Here is a 21,360-nt window from a genome sequence, read left to right on the forward strand (position 1 = left end):
TCTTCCAATAGAACAGAATCCTTTCTTAAAACTAAAACACATACTCATGGTTTACAAAATTCTAACTGTACCAGTGAGCATGGACTGAAAGCGTGTTTTCCTTTAATCCCAAAATGTCTATAGTTTCCGGGGCTCTGGTCCCCCTGGCCAGAGGAAAAGCCCCAACCAAAAACTTACGTCATCTTTCAGAAAGAAGCTATGCTCACAACAGCATAAATGGGGACATACCATACACACAGTTTGTCATCCTGATTTTTTAAAAATTAATACTATATTTTGGACATTGTTCCATTTCAACTCATATAAATTCTACCTCGTTCTTTTAAATGGCTGTATGGTATTCTGTTATAAAAAATGTATCATTATTTACCAGTAATTACATGTAAGCTGTGTCCTGAATTCTTAGGGCAGGATCCAATTCTGATAAATGACCAGGCAACGTACACACCTGAGTTAAAATGTACTTCTCAGTTTACCATCCCTCTCGGAAGCACACTTTGTCATTGGCTCGTCTATCAAGACGCACATGCCGTCTTGCAGCAGAGTCTGTGCCAAGCACTGTGATTTGTGGGCCGAAAGGGCAGACTCCGGGGTCGAAACTGCCTGTGTTGCGTTCTTGGTTCTGTGCCTTGCTCTCTGAGCAGCCTTAAGCTACTTAATCACCCTCTCTGTGCCTTAGTTTTCTCACCTCTCAAACAGAGTATGAGTCACAGTATCGGCTTCATGGGATTGTGAATACCAAGAGAGATAATCCGGGCGAATTATTGCAGTGCCTGGCACAGAAGTTGAAAGACTGAGCTATCCTCATCCTATTTGGCTAAATAGCAAACAACAAAAGTAACGTGATGCCTGACTCAATATGCAGCCAAAAGACCGAAGGGAATTTCTTTCTCTTTGATTAATTACAGGAAGTTAGTAGTAGGGGACAACAGCATGTGTAAGAAGAAAGCTGCATTGTTATGTGGGGTTTGCAAACTGAGAATTCTTTCCAGACTATCTTTGCCAGGACTCCTTAAAAACACGTCTACCCTGTCATCTTACCTCACAGAATGTTGTTACCCATCAAAACCTCTCACAAAACGAGTGTCATGTAGCTACTTTGTCTCTTCCTCAGGGTTGTCCTTCTTCCTCTGTCTTTCTTCCCTTTTTGGAGAATATGGATGAGAAAATGGAGGTGGTGTGGGGATTTTGCTTCCGCTCTTGGAAACTTTTCTTTAACATAATGTGTTTTTAAAAATGATGGAAAATAAACATGAGCAAGCCAACTGATAGCACCATTCTCTCTGCTTTGATCTTTCCAAGCCTATCTGTGTATTTACACAGCATGAGATACTTCCAGTGAATTCTTCCAGTGCATTCGAGGGGAGACTGTTGTCCTTAGTGACGATCAAAGGGCTTTCTCCGCTCTGTGTCTACTCCTGATGTTCTGAGTCTGGGTTCAGCTGCCCCATAAAGATCTATAAGAGAAGCTTTCACTGATCTCAAAGTCAAAGCTCCTACATCCAGGGGAAGCTTTTATGAACTTCAGAGATTCATACTTGCCGTACATCAAAGGCTTTGAAATATTTACGGTGTATGCTTTAAAAAAGAATTGTGGTTTATGTGTTACTATTCTCTCATGATCCTCAGAGGGGAAGTATGAACAATTCTGCCACCTTCTCCTAAAACTAAGAATTCTTGGAAACAAGTCATGGAATCTATGAGAAAGAAGCTAAAATGCTAAACATGGACATTTTTCAAAGAAGGAGTTTAGTAGAAGACAGATGCCCATTTTGTCAGTGATGAGGTTCTATGATGGTGTAAGAGCGGGGGTCCACTCATCACTTGCCGCTCAAGGTTCTTGCCACATGTAGAGTCTCTTATTTCTTGTTTGGGGGCACTTACTTATTTACTATTTCCTGCCGTGAGCTGGAGACCTTGTGGTATGATTTACGTTCCCAAGGAAATGGTGATATTCTGGCTACTTAGAAGGAAAATCATCTCGGGGTCTCTCCTATCCCCCTGCTTACTAACTTTTAATTTTAGGAATACAAGAGTACAGGGGGTGAGGGATAGTGCTTGTGTCAGCCGTGAGGGGGAGGAGAGAAGCAAGCAGGAAAGGGTAGAGAGAGTCTCAAGTTGTGAGCAGCTAGCACAAAGTCTTGGCCATAACATAACGTAACGGGACAGGGTGGGAGGGGGCACTTCAAAGCCAATCAATCTCCTGTTCGCTCAGGAGCCCTGCATTGAGTCGAGATGCTCCAGCCTCCTGCCCATTAACTTTGGGTTTGCAAAGGAGAGCGGCATGGGGCCTCGAAGACCCCAGCCATGGGCTGGACTCAGCAGCAGAGCACTTCACTTGGCCCAAGAAGTTGTATTTTAAAATCTGTGTGAGCGTGCCACAGTCTCCAGCACTCCCAAATGTCTTCCACCCGGCCTGCCTCCATATACTTTCTGCCCAGCTCCTATAATCATGTGAGTTCGCTGCTCCTGTCTATGGATGTCTTTAAAGCAGCTTCTTCTAAAAGTATATGCTTTTAGACTTTAGCAGATCAGAGCAGGAGGTTGACCTGGATTTGGAGAAGCCGTGCATCAAGCTGGCAAAGCAGGCTGTGGAATCAGACAGACTCGAGTTTGAATCCCCACGCTGCTGCCTGCCGCTGTGTGACCCTAGGCAGGTCAGTAACCTTCCTGGTCTCAGGCACATAAAGCTCTCCAATGAGGCGAACCCAGAAGACGGCATCCAGGGTCGCTGTCCCGCTCTAACGCTCTGAATTCCTGCCGCTCTGCTCTTTCAAGGGAAGTAAAGAAAAGAAAAATGGAAAGTAAAGCGGAAAGGCAGGCGGGGCTCCTGCGGAGTTCCCAAGGAGCTGTGCGCACCCTCCTGGTCTAGAGGGTGATGAATGAAGAAGCCCAGAACTGACGCTTCCGAGGGTGACTCCTCCACGGGCTCGTTCCATCTGCTTCTGCTGAGAGCGGTAGCTGCTGGGACTGGCTCTCTATGCCACTGCTGGAGACAGAAAGCCCGAGAAGCGATTACTCTCCCTGGTCCGTACTGCGTCCGTCCTCCCCTCTCTGGTAATTACAATCCTGCCCTTTCTTTCAAGACTCGCCTTAAAGATCGCATGCGATCCTCCACCACCTCCTCCCTCGGGCTGTCCTAAATCCAACCTGTACCCTCACCTCAGCGAGCGGGCATCTCCCACCTGGCCTGGGCGATTGGCTTTGACGAGCCTCTTTGGCCTCACAGTTGCTCCCTCCGATCCGTCTCGCCCAGCAACCAGATATAAACAGCAACCAATACGGAATCAAGCTCCGGATCCTTTGTTTACTTCTCTCCAGCCAGCCTGGTCATCTTTCAGTTCCTCCAGCTCACCACCCACTTCTCACACACACACTCTCTCCCTCCATCACTTCCCCCAGCCCTCAAACATTTCTCTTCCTCTGCCTGGAGGATCCCTCCCCCACTCTTGAGCTGACTAACTCCTACTCAGCCCCAGAGCGCAATTCCCACAGCCCTGTTCTCACTACACCCATACTCCTCATAACTTCCTGTGTTTTCCTTCATTGTCCGGAAGAGAGGTAGAAACCCTATACTGCTTTCTGTGAAAATCTGATTGGAGTTTGTCTCCTCCGCTGGAACGTAGATTGGCACGAGACCAGGACCTGTGTTGTTCACTGCTGCATCTCAGCAGGGCACCGGGTCTATAGTAGACGCTCAATACAATCTTCGTGAATGAATGAATGAATGAATGAACGAACGAATGAACAACATCCCAGATTTCTCCAATTGTAGCTAATTAATCCCATAGCTCATTGCTGATTCAACATAGATGAACACAGTGCATCCGGCGGTTGTGTGAAGGTCTCTCCAGAGAGAGAATCTTACCCTTTGTCTTTGTTTCTTTCTTCCAAATGCTTATTCCATTTTCCTTTCCCCTCTTCCAGCTGTTGTATGAAGGTGGGCATTTGAGGGAGATGCCCTTTTTGGAAATTAGTTAGGGATATTTCTTTTACTGCTCACAGAATCTAACTGCCAGTGTGCCCACAGGGGACAAAAATATAAACATATGTCTTCCTTCATCTCTTAAATATCTACACAGACGTTTCCAAATTAACACCCTATTAAAAAAAAAAAAAAAACCCTGTGAGTGGCCTCAGAGAGTACTGCAATCGCTGTTAGGCTCTCTTGAGGTGGGCTGGTGGTTGCTTCCAAGTGTTATCTATAAAGAGCTTAGCCCCGTGCCAGGGACATAGGGGCGCGGTGAGTGTTTGCTGCCACCGCTTCTCCTCCCCACACCACCCGTCGCCCCAAAAAAGTCTGGCTCGCCCTGACTCGATTCTCTCCTCAGCACGCCTAGAGGCTCAGCGTCTCAGTCCTGTGTGGACGCAAAGGAGGAGACCAGCCTTACGTGGGTGGTCAGGGACACCTCGGCAAGAGGTGACTTTCGTGCAGGGACAGCCTCTGCAGGAGGTGACCTTTGAGCTGAGATCTGAAAGAGGAGCCAGTCATTCAAAGATCTGGTGGAAGAGTGTTCTGGGCAGGAGAAGTAGCAAGGGCAAAGGTCCAGAGGTGGAAGCAAGCTTAGTGCCTCTGGGAAAAGGGAGAAAACAACATGACTGAAGGAAAATAAACAGGCAGAGTGGTGGGCCAGGAGGGCGACCAGACAGGGAACGCAGGTTTTGTTCTAAGTGGATTTCGAAGCCATTGGAGGTCTTTATTTTTTTTATTTTTTTTTATTTTTTTAAAGATTTTATTTATTTATTTGAGACAGAGAGAATGAGAGAGAGAGAGCACATGAGAGGGGGGAGGGTCAGAGGGAGAAGCAGGCTCCCTGCGGAGCAGGGAGCCCGATGCGGGACTCGATCCAGGGACTCCAGGATCATGACCTGAGCCGAAGGCAGTCGCTTAACCAACTGAGCCACCCAGGCGCCCATTGGAGGTCTTTAAATAAGAAACCAACACGATCTGATTTAAGGATATAAATATGTATGTGTATAAATGTCTGGAGAATGGGTTGTAAGGGGAATGAATGGTGCAATAATGGATGTGAGAAGAGCAGTTTGAGTCCAAGTGACCTTAGACAAGTCATTTGACCTCTCTGACCCTCAGTCTCTTCCTCTGTAAAACGAGGATTAGAAAACCCACCTCTGAGGCTTCTGAGAGTTAAGTGATACAATGACTGCATCGCTCCCAACACAAAATAGGGCCCCATCAACATGGTCCTCTGTGTTCTAGGTGAAGGGCCCTCCAGATCCCTCACTTGTGTTACATTCTTCTTCTGGAACAGAAACTTTGATGGGCTTTGTTATTAAAACTCCGAGACATTGACTGATTGCATGAGGTGTCCTGAGACATCCCTGCCGATTAGAACAAAGGGAATTAAGTGATAGCGCCATACATGGGATTTGCCTTTGCCGGGAGTTTACAGCCGGTAAGGTAGGCGGGGTTGCACTGCAGACTGCAGGCTGGAAGCAGAGTAGTAAGACTGACCATCTTGGACAGCTGTGGGTGCCCGCTGGAGCGGGTGATCGTACGAGCCCACTGTTCTCTAGGAAACAGTCCCTGCCTCTCACAACAGGCAAATCCACCGATGAAGCTGGTGCCAATCTGGACGTTTCCGAGCAGCTACCACACTGCAGCAACTGCTCTCTGTACGCACGCGTGATCTTATCTCTAGACAAATGCAGGCACGTCTCAGATGATCAGCTTTTTCTTTTATGGATGTGTCAAGTGTATTTCGTGAAGTTGTGGTGATTGGCTGCAGACTGTGTTTCTGTTTTCTCGCCAGTGTGGACAGTTGAAGTGTAATGTTCAGGAAGGCAAACTCATGAACCTCAAGAGAACATACAATGAACTCATGTCAAAGATTTTATTAAACGGATTCATTAATGAGAGAACCAGTAAGATGTTCAATCTGGGTCAAAGAGCATTTAGGAATCTAGGTAATTGTAGGCAATTTAATAAAGGATTATTAAGAGAGGATTGCAGGGCTTAGTTATAAGTCTGGTTCAAGTCTGACAAGGTAATAAACCATAACCTTTCAGGTTCTTTTCTTACTATACAGAGATTATTATTAACTAGAACAAAATCTACAAAGTAACATGGAACTTCACTAAATCCTGGCCTTTAATTGGTACTCTTTATAAGATTCTAAAACTCTCTTCTCTCTAAGTGCTTCATCTCTGCTAGATTCCGCAGGCTGGAAACGCACTCACACTACATTCACGGGACAGTCACTGAGTGTGCAGACTAGCTGGGTCTTGCGGCCCATCTTTGGGACATCTTGGTGGTCATTCTCACCAAAGGCCACCTAATGGGATGGGCAGAGAGTCTCAGAGAACCTCCTTTTTACCCTACTCTAGAAGGACACAGGGGCTCTCATGTCGATACTGCATGTCCCTTTATCTCCCAAAGACTTGAACACAAGGGTATTATATTACTCAGCCTTCTCCGCCCATTAACTCAAAAAGCAACCAATGAGCACCTGCTGTGTGCTGGAAGCTGGGGATGCAGTTAGAGCAAGGAAGGTGTCCTCTTCCGGAGCCAGTGCTCTAGCCCGGACATAGACACCAAATAGATGATCATCACCTACTTAATGAATTATATGTGAGTGTCATCAGTCCTGACATGGAAAAGCATTGAGCAAAAAAAATGGGGAGGACTAGTGTAGTCTGAAGGAGTCTGGGTGTCAAGGAATCTTTTTGCAAAGAAGGGACATCTAAGAGGAGTCTGGAAAGAAGAGTGGGTCTGACTAGGCACACAACTGCTGACTCTCGGATAGAGGGAACAGCCTGTGGAAAGGACTCAAGCCGCCACAAAGGGTAGTGCTCCTATGGGGCTGATGAGGAAGTGATACCACGAGCCTAGAGATGTAGGCGGGGGTGCAATCTCTCAGGGTACCCTGAAGGTTTGGGGAGAGCAGGGGCTACGGGGGAGCCTCGGAAGTTCACAGAGTGGTCATCACATGATCAAAGTTGGTATCCCCAAACTCAAGCACGGGGAACAGTGCCGTAGCTCGTAAACATTCAGCCAAGGTCGGCTGCCCTTTTGAAGGAATACGTAGGTGGCCAAGGGGACACGTCATGGAGTTCCTCACACCCAGAAGGAAATTGGTGTTTATTAGCCCTAACTGGGCTCTCTGCTTTTCAGTGTAACCCCATACACTCACTCCACCTCCAACCAGTGAGATTTGTGCCTCCCTCCCAGGGGAGGGTTTCTGGTTCACCCGGGATGGGAGAGGAGACGCCCACAGGCAGGAATATCCTTCACAACACACACACCTCTAATGCTTCAGGACCATGTTCCTTCTTTTTAAAAATGAGTTAATTTCCAAGAATGAGTTCAAAAACCTCTCAAGTTTCCATGACAAAGATTTTAAAACAAATGTACCATCCAACCGAGAGCTCATGCTGAGGGTCATGGGCTGGGAGGAAATGGACAGTCTCATTCACAATGGACGGAAGTGTACATGAGTCAACCATGCCCAAGGGCAATGAGGGAAGGAGGAGCCCTAAGGATTTCACCCACCTGGACATTTCTCTGTGGAAATAAATAAGGAGAGTTGCAAATATTTAGCGATGAAGATGGATCATCTTAGCACTGTTTGTAATAGCTAAAAACTGGAATTAGCTAAAATGTCCCAGAACCAGGAAGGACAAGCATGGTTCATCCTCACAGTGGAAAATGGCACCACTATTTAAAAAGATACTGAGTGAAGAAAGCTGTTCATGAACACGGAAAAATGTTCATAATCTATTATTAAGTAGAAAAAAAGCAGATTATAAAGCCATATGTAGCATATGATCCCATGAGGTTTTTAAAATACAACTGACTCTCGGTATGTATATGAACGAATATGCACAAGATCTGAGGGGTCACGAACCAAAGGAGTGACAGTGGTTCTCTGTGGCAGGCATTTCTGTTTTCTTCTATTTGCTTATCATTGTTTTGTACTCTCTCTGTTCTTGCTTTTGTAGCAAGAAGAAAGTTCCATGTGCAAAACTTATTCATGATCTCCTAGGACCTCAACTGCAGTAGATTTTATGTGGGATTGTCAGTTTCTGCATGGAGGATCTGACTTTACTTATGCTTCTCACATAGACATGCAACAGTGTTTCTCTAAATACATAGAGACCTTACTGTGTGTTTAAAATGATATTTTTCAGCAGTTGGACATCCGATTCCATTTTTGTAACAGAAAAACTTTATGCAAAAAAGTAAATAAAACCAACACTTCTTAACAAATGTAACGGGATGGCTCATCATTTTTGCTTTGTTTTATGAGTATAAGAGGTATAACTAACTAAATTTAGTCGAAGGAAGAAAAAAGCAACTGGAGGGATAAATACCAAAATAGTCTGAAAAGTTACCTCTAAGTGGTGAGACTATGGATAATTTTCACCTCTTTTTTCTTTTCTGTATTTCTTAGTTTTTCTGTGACAAGTGTGCATTGATATAATAACAGGTGATCATGTTAAAACCCACAGAAACAAACTGCTTTCATTTAATTACAGCAAAAATCCATATAAGAAGGAGGTTTACCCATTGCTGCCCCTGAGACAGGGTGATTTTCCTTTGAGGACCATGTGGCTTACAGAAAGAGCATGAATCTGAGAATTAGGGAGACTGACTGGGTTGATTTTTTTTCTTTTTTAAGAATTTACTTATTTAGAGAATGAGCATGGGCAGGGGGAGCGGTAGAGGGAGAGGGACAAGCAGACTCCCTGCTGAGCACCGAACCCGACACAGGGCTCGATCCCAGGACCCCAAGATCATGACCTGAGCTGAAGGCAGATGCTTGGCCGACTGAGCCACCCAGGGGCCCCTGACTGGGTTTCGATCCTGGCTGTGTGACCATAGACTAGTCACTAACTCCTGTGTCTCTATTTCATCGCTACCCGCTAATGAACATTGACTGAGCATCTCTCATGCACCTGAATCTGTTCTTGATGGTGGGGACAGAGCAGCAAATAAGTGAGATATGGTCCCAGCAGTCACAGAGCTTAGAATCCAATTCAGGAGAAAAATAGTGACAACGAGACAAAGAGCACTATGATCATTAGGACAGTAACAGCCGACCTTTACTGAGCACCTACTAACTGCCAGGCCCTATTCAGTGAGCTTTATGTACCTAACAACGCTTTTCATTCTTGCCCCCTGAGGAAGATGTTATCATTAGTCCCATTTGACAGACGAGGAAACTGAGGCCTAGAGAGAGTAGCTAATTTGCTCCAAAGCCCACAGCTAAGAAGTCGCAGAGCTGGGATTTCAATCCGACTATGTGCTCTGCTGCACTCCCCCGAGAAGCTCGTGGTCATCACAAATGAAAACCGTGCCCTGAGAGCACAGTCAGGAGACTCGACGGGTTAGACTGCCCTGAGGAGATGACATTCCACCAGAGACCCCAAGGATGGGTCGGAATAAATCAGGCAAAGAGTAGGGACAAAAGCCTGTGGGGTCAGGGAAACATAAGAATGTGTTTCTAAGGGGCGCCTGGGTGGCTCAGTCGTTAAGCGTCTGCCTTCGGCTCAGGTCATGATCCCAGGGTCCTGGGATTGAGCCCCACGTCGGGCTCTCTGCTCAGTGGAGAGCCTGCTTCTCCCTCTCCCACTCCCCCTGCTTGTGTTCCCTCTCTCGCTGTGTCTCTCTCTGTCAAATAAATAAATAAAATCTTAAAAAAAAAAAAAAAAAAAAAAAGAATGTGTTTCTAAGCCAAGGGCTTGGTGGAGCGGTTGTTGGCAACAGTAATAACAATGAATTCTTTCTCCTCCTGTCCCCAGACACTCTTGGCCAGAGCACTTTATGACAACCACCCAGACTGCTCCTACGAGCTGGCTTTCTGCAGAGGAGACATCTTGACCATTCTGGAACAAAACGTGCCAGAAAGCGAGGGCTGGTGGAAGTGTTTGCTCCACGGAAGGCAAGGTCTGGCCCCTGCCAACCGCCTCCAAATCCTCCCTGAGGCCCCCGCTGACAGGCCCTGTCCCCCTTTCCTGAGAGGCCTGGAGGAAGCTCTCGCCAACTCGGAGGAGACCTACCAGGTACCCACCCTGCTCAAGCCCCCGACTCCAGGCCCCGTATATGAGCACATGAAGGGCTGGGTAGAGGGGCCTCCACCCACCACCACGCAAGTCTACGAATTCCCTGACCCACCTGCCCACGCCAGAATCGTCTGTGAAAAGACTTTAAGCTTTCCGAAACAGGTATGCATGTTTCCAAATAAAACAGAAGGGTCGAGGGATATGTAACTCCCAGGGGCTGACCTCGCCCTTGAGTTCTTGGTGTCCATTGGGAGGATCAATGTGCAAAGTGGGAACCTGGACCCCTTTGATTGGGTGATGATGGGGGAGCTCGTATTTGGCCCCCAGTTCAGTTCTCACTAATATTCTCGGCACTCTAGTGATTCCCCACCCCACCCCCTGCCCCCTGCTCTCCAAGACATCCCTGCTTGGCAGGAAATTGAAAGCTTAGTGGAGCTGTTCATGAAAGTATTAAGGACTTCCACCATGGCCTTTTTGGACACTAGGACTTCTAGTGATTGGTTCAAAGGCAAGACGTTACCCAACAGATTTAACATCTATATTCCTTTCAGCCAAGAAACTTTACTTCCAGAATTGCTACAGAAATACGCAAGGAGGCAAACATATCTGGGTGAGGAGGCCATGGTCATAATAGCATTTTTTGTTATAGGGAAAAATCTAAGATGCCTAAATGTTTGCTAATGGGGGGATTGGTTGCATAAATGTTTGTTATCCCTACAACGTACTAGGCGCTTGTCAAAAAAAAATGAAGTCGTTCTAGGAGGCACATATAAGGGAGAAAAAATAACCATTTAAACAAAACCAACCAAACAAAAACTAAACGAAACAAAACAAAACAAAAAACCCCAAATGATCTGTGTGTATATATGCGTGCGTGCTCACCACTGAAAGAACACACACCTACAGAGGTCCCCTTAGGAAGTGGAGTTGGTCACTCTTATGTCCCCTGCACCTGCCCCTGCGCCTGGCCTGGGGCGGGTGCCCAGTCAATGAGCAGAGAGATCAGGAAGTTGATTTGTGTGTTCTATACGGTTATGTATGACATCTGCAATTTTCAAAAATAGCAATTAAAAAAAAAAAAAAAACAGAGGAAACGAAGCACTAGGTAGATGCAGAATGAAAACATTTTTTTTTTTTATATGGAAAGGAATTTAAAGAAGAAAAGAGAAAAGTAATGTATTGCTGTCCCCAGGCCCGGGCCTTGATGAGGTGTTAAGCACGCAGAACAGATTTGCATGGTCTTCTGTCACTGTGGGTGTTTCCTGCACACTTTGCTTTCAGCTCAAAGGACACATCCCACCTGGCCCCAGCTCTGGGCAGGGGTCCTGGCAAGGTCTGCGTCCAGGAAGGCCGCTCCCCACCCCCCCCGTGAACCCCACAAGGAAGCTGGTCGCGCCTTCTGCGGCAGCCCACGAGGCAGACCCTGGAACGGCTGGCCCACCGGGAGGCCTGGCACGCTCAGCTGCTGTCTGAGCAGCTGACTCAGAGCAGGGCCTTGGTGGGGATTCCTCCACGAGCAAGTAGTCTCTGCCGAAGTTAAGTTGGGTTTCCCCCTCTCCCTAAAAGGCACACGGGGGCCGTGTCTTCTGTTCACCCGGTGTCCCAGGCACCCGAGCCCAGGGAAGGCTCCTACCGCTTTAACGTTTGTTAAATGAATGAAGTGACCGTGGACCTCAACTTCTAGACAGGCATCGCAATAAAGAGAACGATGCGTTTACTCTCTAAACCTAACTCGGCGAAGGGTCAGGGCATTGGCTGGGAGATGTGCCCTTGACGTGAAGCGTGTCTGTGATGGGAGCCCCCCACCCACCGCCTTGTAAGGCTGCGGCCGTGGACAGAAACCACAACCACGATGGGGAATTCAGAAACCAGGGGCTCTTGAAGTGGGCCCAGTAAGACACCTGGGGAACTTTCCTGCCTTTTTCTCCTACTTCCGTTTCCTCTGTGGCTGCTCCATCTACATTTTTCTCCCTCCTCCCCCACTTTTTGTTTGTATCGCCTTCAATGTGCTTGCAGGGGCAGGGGGAGGGGAGGGGGGGTCTCTGAGAGCAAGAAATGCCACCTGTGGCTTGGAAATCAGTAGTGTGGTCACCTGGCTTCCGGGGCAGCCACGACCATGCTGGGAGAGTGGGCCCATCCCAACACCCCTCTATACCTCTCTGTTTTGCCACGTCACTTCTAAGTGCTCCTCGAAGCTGTGCCTTCTGGTGATTCTAAATAATTTCACTCCTTCTTCTACCACAAGAAGAAAGGAGCTAGAAGAAGTGGATGAAACCCAGTTCAGAAGCTTCCGATCCGAGTAGTCTGGGGGTTAGCCCTGACTCCTTGGTGGGCAGAAGTGCTCGATAGAACTAGGCAAATCCGGCCACTAGCTTTGAGCTGTTTTCCAACGGGCAGTTCACAGGCATGGGACTGGGCCAGGTGACCCATTTCACAGACTCCCCTTAGCCCTGCATGGATGATCACTAGATTAAGGTTGGCCAAAAATTAAAAACCAAGAAAGGTGAAAATATGTCACTTTTCTCAAGTTGTCTAATCAAGGAATCCACGTGTCAGGATCAGACGTCTCTATCGCTGGAAGAGGCCTCGGTGGCCTTGTCATGCTACAAACGAGGGAACTAATTTCCAGGGAGGTGAAGTGGCCCAGCCAGGGTCACAGGGGAATGAATACCAGGGACCGAAACTTCCTTGTGCCCACACGTGGCTGCCCATGCCCTTAGACTCTGCATGCCCTTGCTCTTCGTTTTCCTGACTCTGTGGCTGATGCTATCTATTCTTCGAAATTAGCTTTTTACTGAGAAGTAACCTACAGATCCTAAGGGGATAGCTTAGTCACTAGTACCCAGATCAAGAAACAGAACAAAACTAGCACCCCAGAAGCCCCCTCACGCTTTCTTCTGGTCACTTCCTCCAGGGTAACCACTGTCTTGAGCTTTGTTTTACTTTTTATTCCAACTTCCTTAATGTAATATGCTGGCCTGACTTTTTTTTTTTTTTTTTTAAATCACCATACAAAGAACATATTTGATGTTGGTTTGAATTCAGAAAGGGGAATCTTTCATATTTCAAGTGAAAAGGGTCCAACTTCCTGGTGGAATTATTCTCAGACCCACTAGTTCCTGAACTGGAGTTTCCTTTTGTCCCCCTTTTTTGAAATCGTGGTTCTCAGACATGTTCCTTAATTGATTGCCACCTTGAACCTCTGTGTTTCAAGAAACACTGGGCATTTCTGAACCAGCTTCCTCCACCTGAAATTCCACACACAGGAAAGCCCCTTTGTCCTCCGTGGGTGGTCTACCCACAAAGTCAGCTACAGAAAGACAAAGGGCTTGGGGTTTTAGAGGGTAAGAGGCAATGGGAGTGCATTTGGAAAAGCTCTGTGGCAGGGGACAGAATAAGCTGGAGGTGGAGGTGACGGCCTATGGCCTGGCAATTGGACAGGGCAGGCGTGTCAGGAGCTTGGATTTAACCCAGCATGGAGTGTAGACCAATCAGCCTAAGACCAGGAGGGACAAAGTCAGCTTTATTGCCCCACTATAGAGAGAGGGTTCACAGAGCAGAGGAACCGTGGGCTGTCTCACAAACAGAGGATAAGGGAGCATGATTAGTTATGGGGTTGGGAAAAGGTGACGTGAATACAAAGGCCTGTCTTGATAGGCTCGATGCACAACAGGGCAGTGTGTAAAGGGCTCAGCGTCAGCCCAGACTTCAAAGCAGGCTGTTCTCTCTTTGGGACCCTTCAGGCTGACGTAGATGGGGAATGTCGCATCTGATACCTCGTGTCACAAGCTCTGTGTTGGGGACGGAAAGTGAGCCTGCTTCTCTGATGAGAGTGGGATGTTTCCTTCTCATTGATAGAACTTCAGACGCAATGCTCCCAAGAGCCTAGGATTTTAGAGAACCAGTTTTCTCTGTGAGTGAGGAAGCAGTCATCATTTGGAGGGAGGTTATTTTGACACTCGACAGCTGACTGTGTCCTGGGGAGGAATGTCTGTCCCGTTCGCTTTGCGGCTGCTTTATCTGCGTCCGTCATCCCAGCCTGATCAGTGGTGGGACCCGCTGGTCCCCTACCAGCGCCTCAAGCTGTACACTTTCTTTCACCCAAAATGAGCAAATAAATAAGTAGATACTCGCATTTCCTTCACGCCACGCCGGGTCGCCCTCGTGAACAAAGGGACTCTGATCTAGTCCTCATAAGCTGCTCCTCTACCTAGACTGCCCTCCCCGGCTGCACATATTCAGGTCCTCTCCGTCCACACGATCCAATTCAGAAAGCCCTTTCCAGTGACAGGTTCCTGGGGACCCAGTGGGAAATGCAGTCTCCCTCCGCCAACTCTCTGGACTTGACCCTTTCCTCTCCTCAAGGCCCTGTCTCGCTTTCCAGCCTGCGTCCTGGCTGTGTCCCCACCTTATTTCTCCCCCATTAGACCTTGACCCTGGCAGACAGCACGCACTCCCTTATATAAATCACCCATTCCCGGGCCCCTCCTGGAGACGTCCTTGTTCGAGAGGTCTGACGTGGAGCCGGGCAACCGTATCATTTTGAAGTTCGCCAGGTGGTTGGCTCTCTGGCTGGGTCTGGAAGCTGCGGCCCCTGGAGCAGCCAGTGTGGTACCCGGTGTAGAGTGGACATTCATGAGTTCTGGAGGATTCACTCGAATCCAGTTACAGGCACAGCCTCCAAGGCTGAGGGCCACCTTGGTCTGGTCCCCTCCTGCTGCGCCATCGACCCTCATCCCCAGTGACACATCCTGTGACAGGCCCCTGCTCCCTCCCCGCCCCCTTGAGTCTCTTCACTTCACACCCTTCGAGCCTCTCCTGTCCGGCTCACTGCTGCATCCCCACCATCATCAGATGAACACAGTAACACCCCCAGATTGGAATCACAGCCCCGGATCCCTCGAGAACTTCAGAATCACCTGGGAAGTTCACTGAAACTGCAGATTCCCAGGTTCCCCGCAGGACTCAGAGACCCCAGTACAACTGACACGGGGCCCGGGAATCTGCATTTGAGCCTGCTGCCCCGGTGAGGCTGACGCAGGCAGCTGTGGGCCCCCACGTGAGGAAGACTGGCCGCCACCACGGGACCTCCCCTCCCATGTCCCGGGTCCGAGGTCTGAGCGAAGGGCCGCCAGCCAGGGGTGCAGGGACATGGCCTCCACACCGTCGGGCTGCCTTTGTTGTGTGAGGGTAACTTGGAACGTGATCTGTGGACTCTGCAGTGACGTCTCCTTCCCTTGGCTCTTCTTTGTCTCCCCAAGGCCCTCGTCACGATCCCCAGACCTGCTTGGGCCTCGTTGCCAACGCTGCCTTCCCAGGTGTATGATGTACCAGCCCAGAGCCGGGGCCCCCCAGCCCTGAAGGTGAGTGTCGGCCCTGGTCCTGCCCGGCCTGTGGGGTTCCCCATGTCAGGCAGATTGCTTTTCTGCATTCCAGCAGGTACCGCCGAGCCTCTCCTCTCCCCACCTCTCCTCTCCCCGCATCTGCACCTGTTCCTGAGCATCTCTTCTCCTCTCCCCGCACCTGCACCTGTTCCTGAGCATCTCTTCTCCTCTTCCCGCACCTGCACCTGTTCCTGAGCATCTCTTCTCCTCTTCCCGCACCTGCACCTGTTTCTGAGCATCTCTTCTCCTCTCCCCACACCTGCACCTGTTCCTGAGCATCTCTTCTCCTCTCCCCACACCTGCACCTGTTCCTGAGCATCTCTTCTCCTCTCCCCACACCTGTACCGGTTGCTGAGCATCTCTTCTCCTCTCCCCACACCTGCACCTGTTCCTGAGCATCTCTTCTCCTCTCCCCACACCTGTACCGGTTGCTGAGCATCTCTTCTCCTCTCCCCACACCTGCACCTGTTCCTGAGCATCTCTTCTCCTCTCCCCACACCTGTACCGGTTGCTGAGCATCTCTTCTCCTCTCCCCACACCTGCACCTGTTCCTGAGCATCTCTTCTCCTCTCCCCACACCTGCACCTGTTCCTGAGCATCTCTTCTCCTCTCCCCACACCTGTACCGGTTGCTGAGCATCTCTTCTCCTCTCCCCACACCTGCACCTGTTGCTGAGCATCTCTTCTCCTCTCCACACACCTGCACCTGTTCCTGAGCATCTCTTCTCCTCTCCCCACACCTGCACCTGTTCCTGAGCATCTCTTCTCCTCTCCCCACACCTGCACCTGTTGCTGAGCATCTCTTCTCCTCTCCCCACACCTGTACCTGTTCCTGAGCATCTCTTCTCCTCTCCCCACACCTGTACCGGTTGCTGAGCATCTCTTCTCCTCTCCCCACACCTGTACCTGTTCCTGAGCATCTCTTCTCCTCTCCCCACACCTTACCTGTTCCTGAGCATCTCTTCTCCTCTCCCCACACCTGCACCTGTTCCTGAGCATCTCTTCTCCTCTCCCCACACCTGCACCTGTTCCTGAGCATCTGTTCTCCTCTCCCCACACCTGTACCTGTTGCTGAGCATCTCTTCTCCTCTCCCCACACCTGCACCTGTTCCTGAGCATCTCTTCTCCTCTCCCCACACCTGCACCTGTTCCTGAGCATCTCTTCTCCTCTCCCCACACCTGTACCTGTTGCTGAGCATCTCTTCTCCTCTCCCCACACCTGCACCTGTTGCTGAGAATCTCTTCTCCTCTTCCCGCACCTGCACCTGTTCCTGAGCATCTCTTCTCCTCTCCCCACACCTGTACCTGTTGCTGAGCATCTCTTCTCCTCTCCCCAAACCTGCACCTGTTCCTGAGCATCTCTTCTCCTCTCCCCACACCTGCACCTGTTCCTGAGCATCTCTTCTCCTCTCCCCACACCTGCACCTGTTGCTGAGCATCTCTTCTCCTCTCCCCACACCTGCACCTGTTCCTGAGCATCTCTTCTCCTCTCCCCACACCTGTACCTGTTCCTGAGCATCTCTTCTCCTCTCCCCACACCTGCACCTGTTGCTGAGCATCTCTTCTCCTCTCCCCACACCTGCACCTGTTGCTGAGCATCTCTTCTCCTCTCCCCACACCTGCACCTGTTGCTGAGCATCTCTTCTCCTCTCCCCACACCTGTACCTGTTCCTGAGCATCTCTTCTCCTCTCCCCACACCTGCACCTGTTGCTGAGCATCTCTTCTCCTCTCCCCACACCTGTACCTGTTGCTGAGCATCTCTTCTCCTCTCCCCACACCTGCACCTGTTGCTGAGCATCTCTTCTCCTCTCCCCACACCTTACCTGTTGCTGAGCATCTCTTCTCCTCTCCCCACACCTGCACCTGTTGCTGAGCATCTCTTCTCCTCTCCCCACACCTGCACCTGTTGCTGAGCATCTCTTCTCCTCTCCCCACACTGCACCTGTTGCTGAGCATCTCTTCTCCTCTCCCCACACCTGCACCTGTTGCTGAGCATCTCTTCTCCTCTCCCCACACCTGTACCTGTTCCTGAGCATCTCTTCTCCTCTCCCCACACCTGTACCTGTTCCTGAGCATCTCTTCTCCTCTCCCCACACCTGCACCTGTTCCTGAGCATCTCTTCTCCTCTCCCCACACCTGCACCTGTTCCTGAGCATCTCTTCTCCTCTCCCCACACCTGCACCTGTTGCTGAGCATCTCTTCTCCTCTCCCCACACCTGTACCTGTACCGGAGCATCTCTTCTCCTCTCCCCACACCTGTACCTGTTGCTGAGCATCTCTTCTCCTCTCCCCACACCTGCACCTGTTGCTGAGCATCTCTTCTCCTCTCCCCACACCTGCACCTGTTCCTGAGCATCTCTTCTCCTCTCCCCAAACCTGTACCTGTTGCTGAGCATCTCTTCTCCTCTCCCCACACGTGCACCTGTTGCTGAGCATCTCTTCTCCTCTCCCCACACCTGTACCTGTTCCTGAGCATCTCTTCTCCTCTCCCCACACCTGTACCTGTTCCTGAGCATCTCTTCTCCTCTCCCCGCACCTGTACCTGTTGCTGAGCATCTCTTCTCCTCTCCCCGCACCTGTACCTGTTCCTGAGCATCTCTTCTCCTCTCCCCACACCTGTACCTGTTGCTGAGCATCTCTTCTCCTCTCCCCACACCTGCACCTGTTCCTGAGCATCTCTTCTCCTCTCCCCGCACCTGCACCTGTTCCTGAGCATCTCTTCTCCTCTCCCCACACCTGTACCTGTTGCTGAGCATCTCTTCTCCTCTCCCCACACCTGCACCTGTTCCTGAGCATCTCTTCTCCTCTCCCCACACCTGTACCTGTTCCTGAGCATCTCTTCTCCTCTCCCCACACCTGCACCTGTTGCTGAGCATCTCTTCTCCTCTCCCCACACCTGTACCTGTTGCTGAGCATCTCTTCTCCTCTCCCCACACCTGTACCTGTTCCTGAGCATCTCTTCTCCTCTCCCCACACCTGCACCTGTTCCTGAGCATCTCTTCTCCTCTCCCCGCACCTGCACCTGTTCCTGAGCATCTCTTCTCCTCTCCCCACACCTGCACCTGTTCCTGAGCATCTCTTCTCCTCTCCCCGCACCTGCACCTGTTCCTGAGCATCTCTTCTCCTCTCCCCACACCTGCACCTGTTGCTGAGCATCTCTTCTCCTCTCCCCACACCTGCACCTGTTGCTGAGCATCTCTTCTCCTCTCCCCACACCTGCACCTGTTGCTGAGCATCTCTTCTCGTCTCCCCACACCTGCACCTGTTCCTGAGCATCTCTTCTCCTCTCCCCACACCTGTACCTGTTGCTGAGCATCTCTTCTCCTCTCCCCACACCTTACCTGTTGCTGAGCATCTCTTCTCCTCTCCCCCCACCTGTACCTGTTGCTGAGCATCTCTTCTCCTCTCCCCACACCTGTACCTGTTGCTGAGCATCTCTTCTCCTCTCCCCACACCTGCACCTGTTCCTGAGCATCTCTTCTCCTCTCCCCACACCTGCACCTGTTCCTGAGCATCTCTTCTCCTCTCCCCACACCTGTACCTGTTCCTGAGCATCTCTTCTCCTCTCCCCACACCTGCACCTGTTGCTGAGCATCTCTTCTCCTCTCCCCACACCTGCACCTGTTGCTGAGCATCTCTTCTCCTCTTCCCGCACCTGCACCTGTTCCTGAGCATCTCTTCTCCTCTCCCCGCACCTGCACCTGTTCCTGAGCATCTCTTCTCCTCTCCCCACACCTGCAGCTGTTGCTGAGCATCTCTTCTCCTCTCCCCGCACCTGCACCTGTTCCTGAGCATCTCTTCTCCTCTCCCCACACCTGCACCTGTTGCTGAGCATCTCTTCTCCTCTCCCCACACCTGCACCTGTTGCTGAGCATCTCTTCTCCTCTCCCCACACCTGCACCTGTTGCTGAGCATCTCTTCTCGTCTCCCCACACCTGCACCTGTTCCTGAGCATCTCTTCTCCTCTCCCCACACCTGTACCTGTTGCTGAGCATCTCTTCTCCTCTCCCCACACCTTACCTGTTGCTGAGCATCTCTTCTCCTCTCCCCCCACCTGTACCTGTTGCTGAGCATCTCTTCTCCTCTCCCCACACCTGCACCTGTTGCTGAGCATCTCTTCTCCTCTCCCCACACCTGCACCTGTTGCTGAGCATCTCTTCTCCTCTCCCCACACCTGCACCTGTTCCTGAGCATCTCTTCTCCTCTCCCCACACCTGCACCTGTTCCTGAGCATCTCTTCTCCTCTCCCCACACCTTACCTGTTCCTGAGCATCTCTTCTCCTCTCCCCCCACCTGTACCTGTTGCTGAGCATCTCTTCTCCTCTGCCTGCACCTGCACCTGTTCCTGAGCATCTCTTCTCCTCTCCCCACACCTGCACCTGTTCCTGAGCATCTCTTCTCCTCTCCCCGCATCTGCACCTGTTCCTGAGCATCTCTTCTCCTCTCCCCACACCTGCACCTGTTCCTGAGCATCTCTTCTCCTCTCCCCACACCTGCACCTGTTCCTGAGCATCTCTTCTCCTCTCCCCACACCTGCACCTGTTCCTGAGCATGTCTTCTCCTCTCCCCACACCTGCACCTGTTCCTGAGCATCTCTTCTCCTCTCCCCACACCTGCACCTGTTCCTGAGCATCTCTTCTCCTCTCCCCACACCTGCACCTGTTCCTGAGCATCTCTTCTCCTCTCCCCACACCTGCACCTGTTCCTGAGCATCTCTTCTCCTCTCCCCACACCTTACCTGTTCCTGAGCATCTCTTCTCCTCTCCCCACACCTGCACCTGTTCCTGAGCATCTCTTCTCCTCTCCCCACACCTGCACCTGTTCCTGAGCATCTCTTCTCCTCTCCCCACACCTGCACCTGTTCCTGAGCATCTCTTCTCCTCTCCCCACACCTTACCTGTTGCTGAGCATCTCTTCTCCTCTCCCCACACCTTACCTGTTGCTGAGCATCTCTTCTCCTCTACCCACACCTGCACCTGTTGCTGAGCATCTCTTCTCCTCTCCCCACACCTTACCTGTTGCTGAGCATCTCTTCTCCTCTCCCCCCACCTGTACCTGTTGCTGAGCATCTCTTCTCCTCTCCCCACACCTGCACCTGTTGCTGAGCATCTCTTCTCCTCTCCCCACACCTGCACCTGTTGCTGAGCATCTCTTCTCCTCTCCCCACACCTGCACCTGTTCCTGAGCATCTCTTCTCCTCTCCCCACACCTGCACCTGTTCCTGAGCATCTCTTCTCCTCTCCCCACACCTTACCTGTTCCTGAGCATCTCTTCTCCTCTCCCCCCACCTGTACCTGTTGCTGAGCATCTCTTCTCCTCTGCCTGCACCTGCACCTGTTCCTGAGCATCTCTTCTCCTCTCCCCACACCTGCACCTGTTCCTGAGCATCTCTTCTCCTCTCCCCGCATCTGCACCTGTTCCTGAGCATCTCTTCTCCTCTCCCCACACCTGCACCTGTTCCTGAGCATCTCTTCTCCTCTCCCCACACCTGCACCTGTTCCTGAGCATCTCTTCTCCTCTCCCCACACCTGCACCTGTTCCTGAGCATCTCTTCTCCTCTCCCCACACCTTACCTGTTCCTGAGCATCTCTTCTCCTCTCCCCACACCTGCACCTGTTCCTGAGCATCTCTTCTCCTCTCCCCGCATCTGCACCTGTTCCTGAGCATCTCTTCTCCTCTCCCCACACCTGCACCTGTTCCTGAGCATCTCTTCTCCTCTCCCCACACCTGCACCTGTTCCTGAGCATCTCTTCTCCTCTCCCCACACCTGCACCTGTTCCTGAGCATCTCTTCTCCTCTCCCCACACCTGCACCTGTTCCTGAGCATCTCTTCTCCTCTCCCCACACCTGCACCTGTTCCTGAGCATCTCTTCTCCTCTCCCCACACCTTACCTGTTCCTGAGCATCTCTTCTCCTCTCCCCACACCTGCACCTGTTCCTGAGCATCTCTTCT

At 50.7% G+C, this 21,360-nt stretch overlaps 1 protein-coding gene across 2 annotated transcripts in view; it reads left to right on the forward strand.

Annotated features, from left to right (window-relative positions):
- The window catches only part of CASS4 (Cas scaffold protein family member 4), a 41,013-nt gene that overhangs the window by 9,548 nt on the left and 10,105 nt on the right, over positions 1-21,360 (forward strand). Inside the window, exons 2-3 of one of the 2 annotated variants that reach the window (XM_036121031.2) lie at positions 9,763-10,185; positions 15,285-15,386. In XM_036121031.2, the coding sequence (XP_035976924.2) occupies positions 9,763-10,185; positions 15,285-15,386 (525 nt within the window). The remainder of the gene's footprint in view (positions 1-9,762; positions 10,186-15,284; positions 15,387-21,360) is intronic. The other variant, XM_078057320.1, reaches the window with a different exon arrangement.

This window comes from Halichoerus grypus, chromosome 10, assembly GCF_964656455.1.
Source record: "Halichoerus grypus chromosome 10, mHalGry1.hap1.1, whole genome shotgun sequence".
Lineage (NCBI taxonomy): Eukaryota > Metazoa > Chordata > Mammalia > Carnivora > Phocidae > Halichoerus > Halichoerus grypus.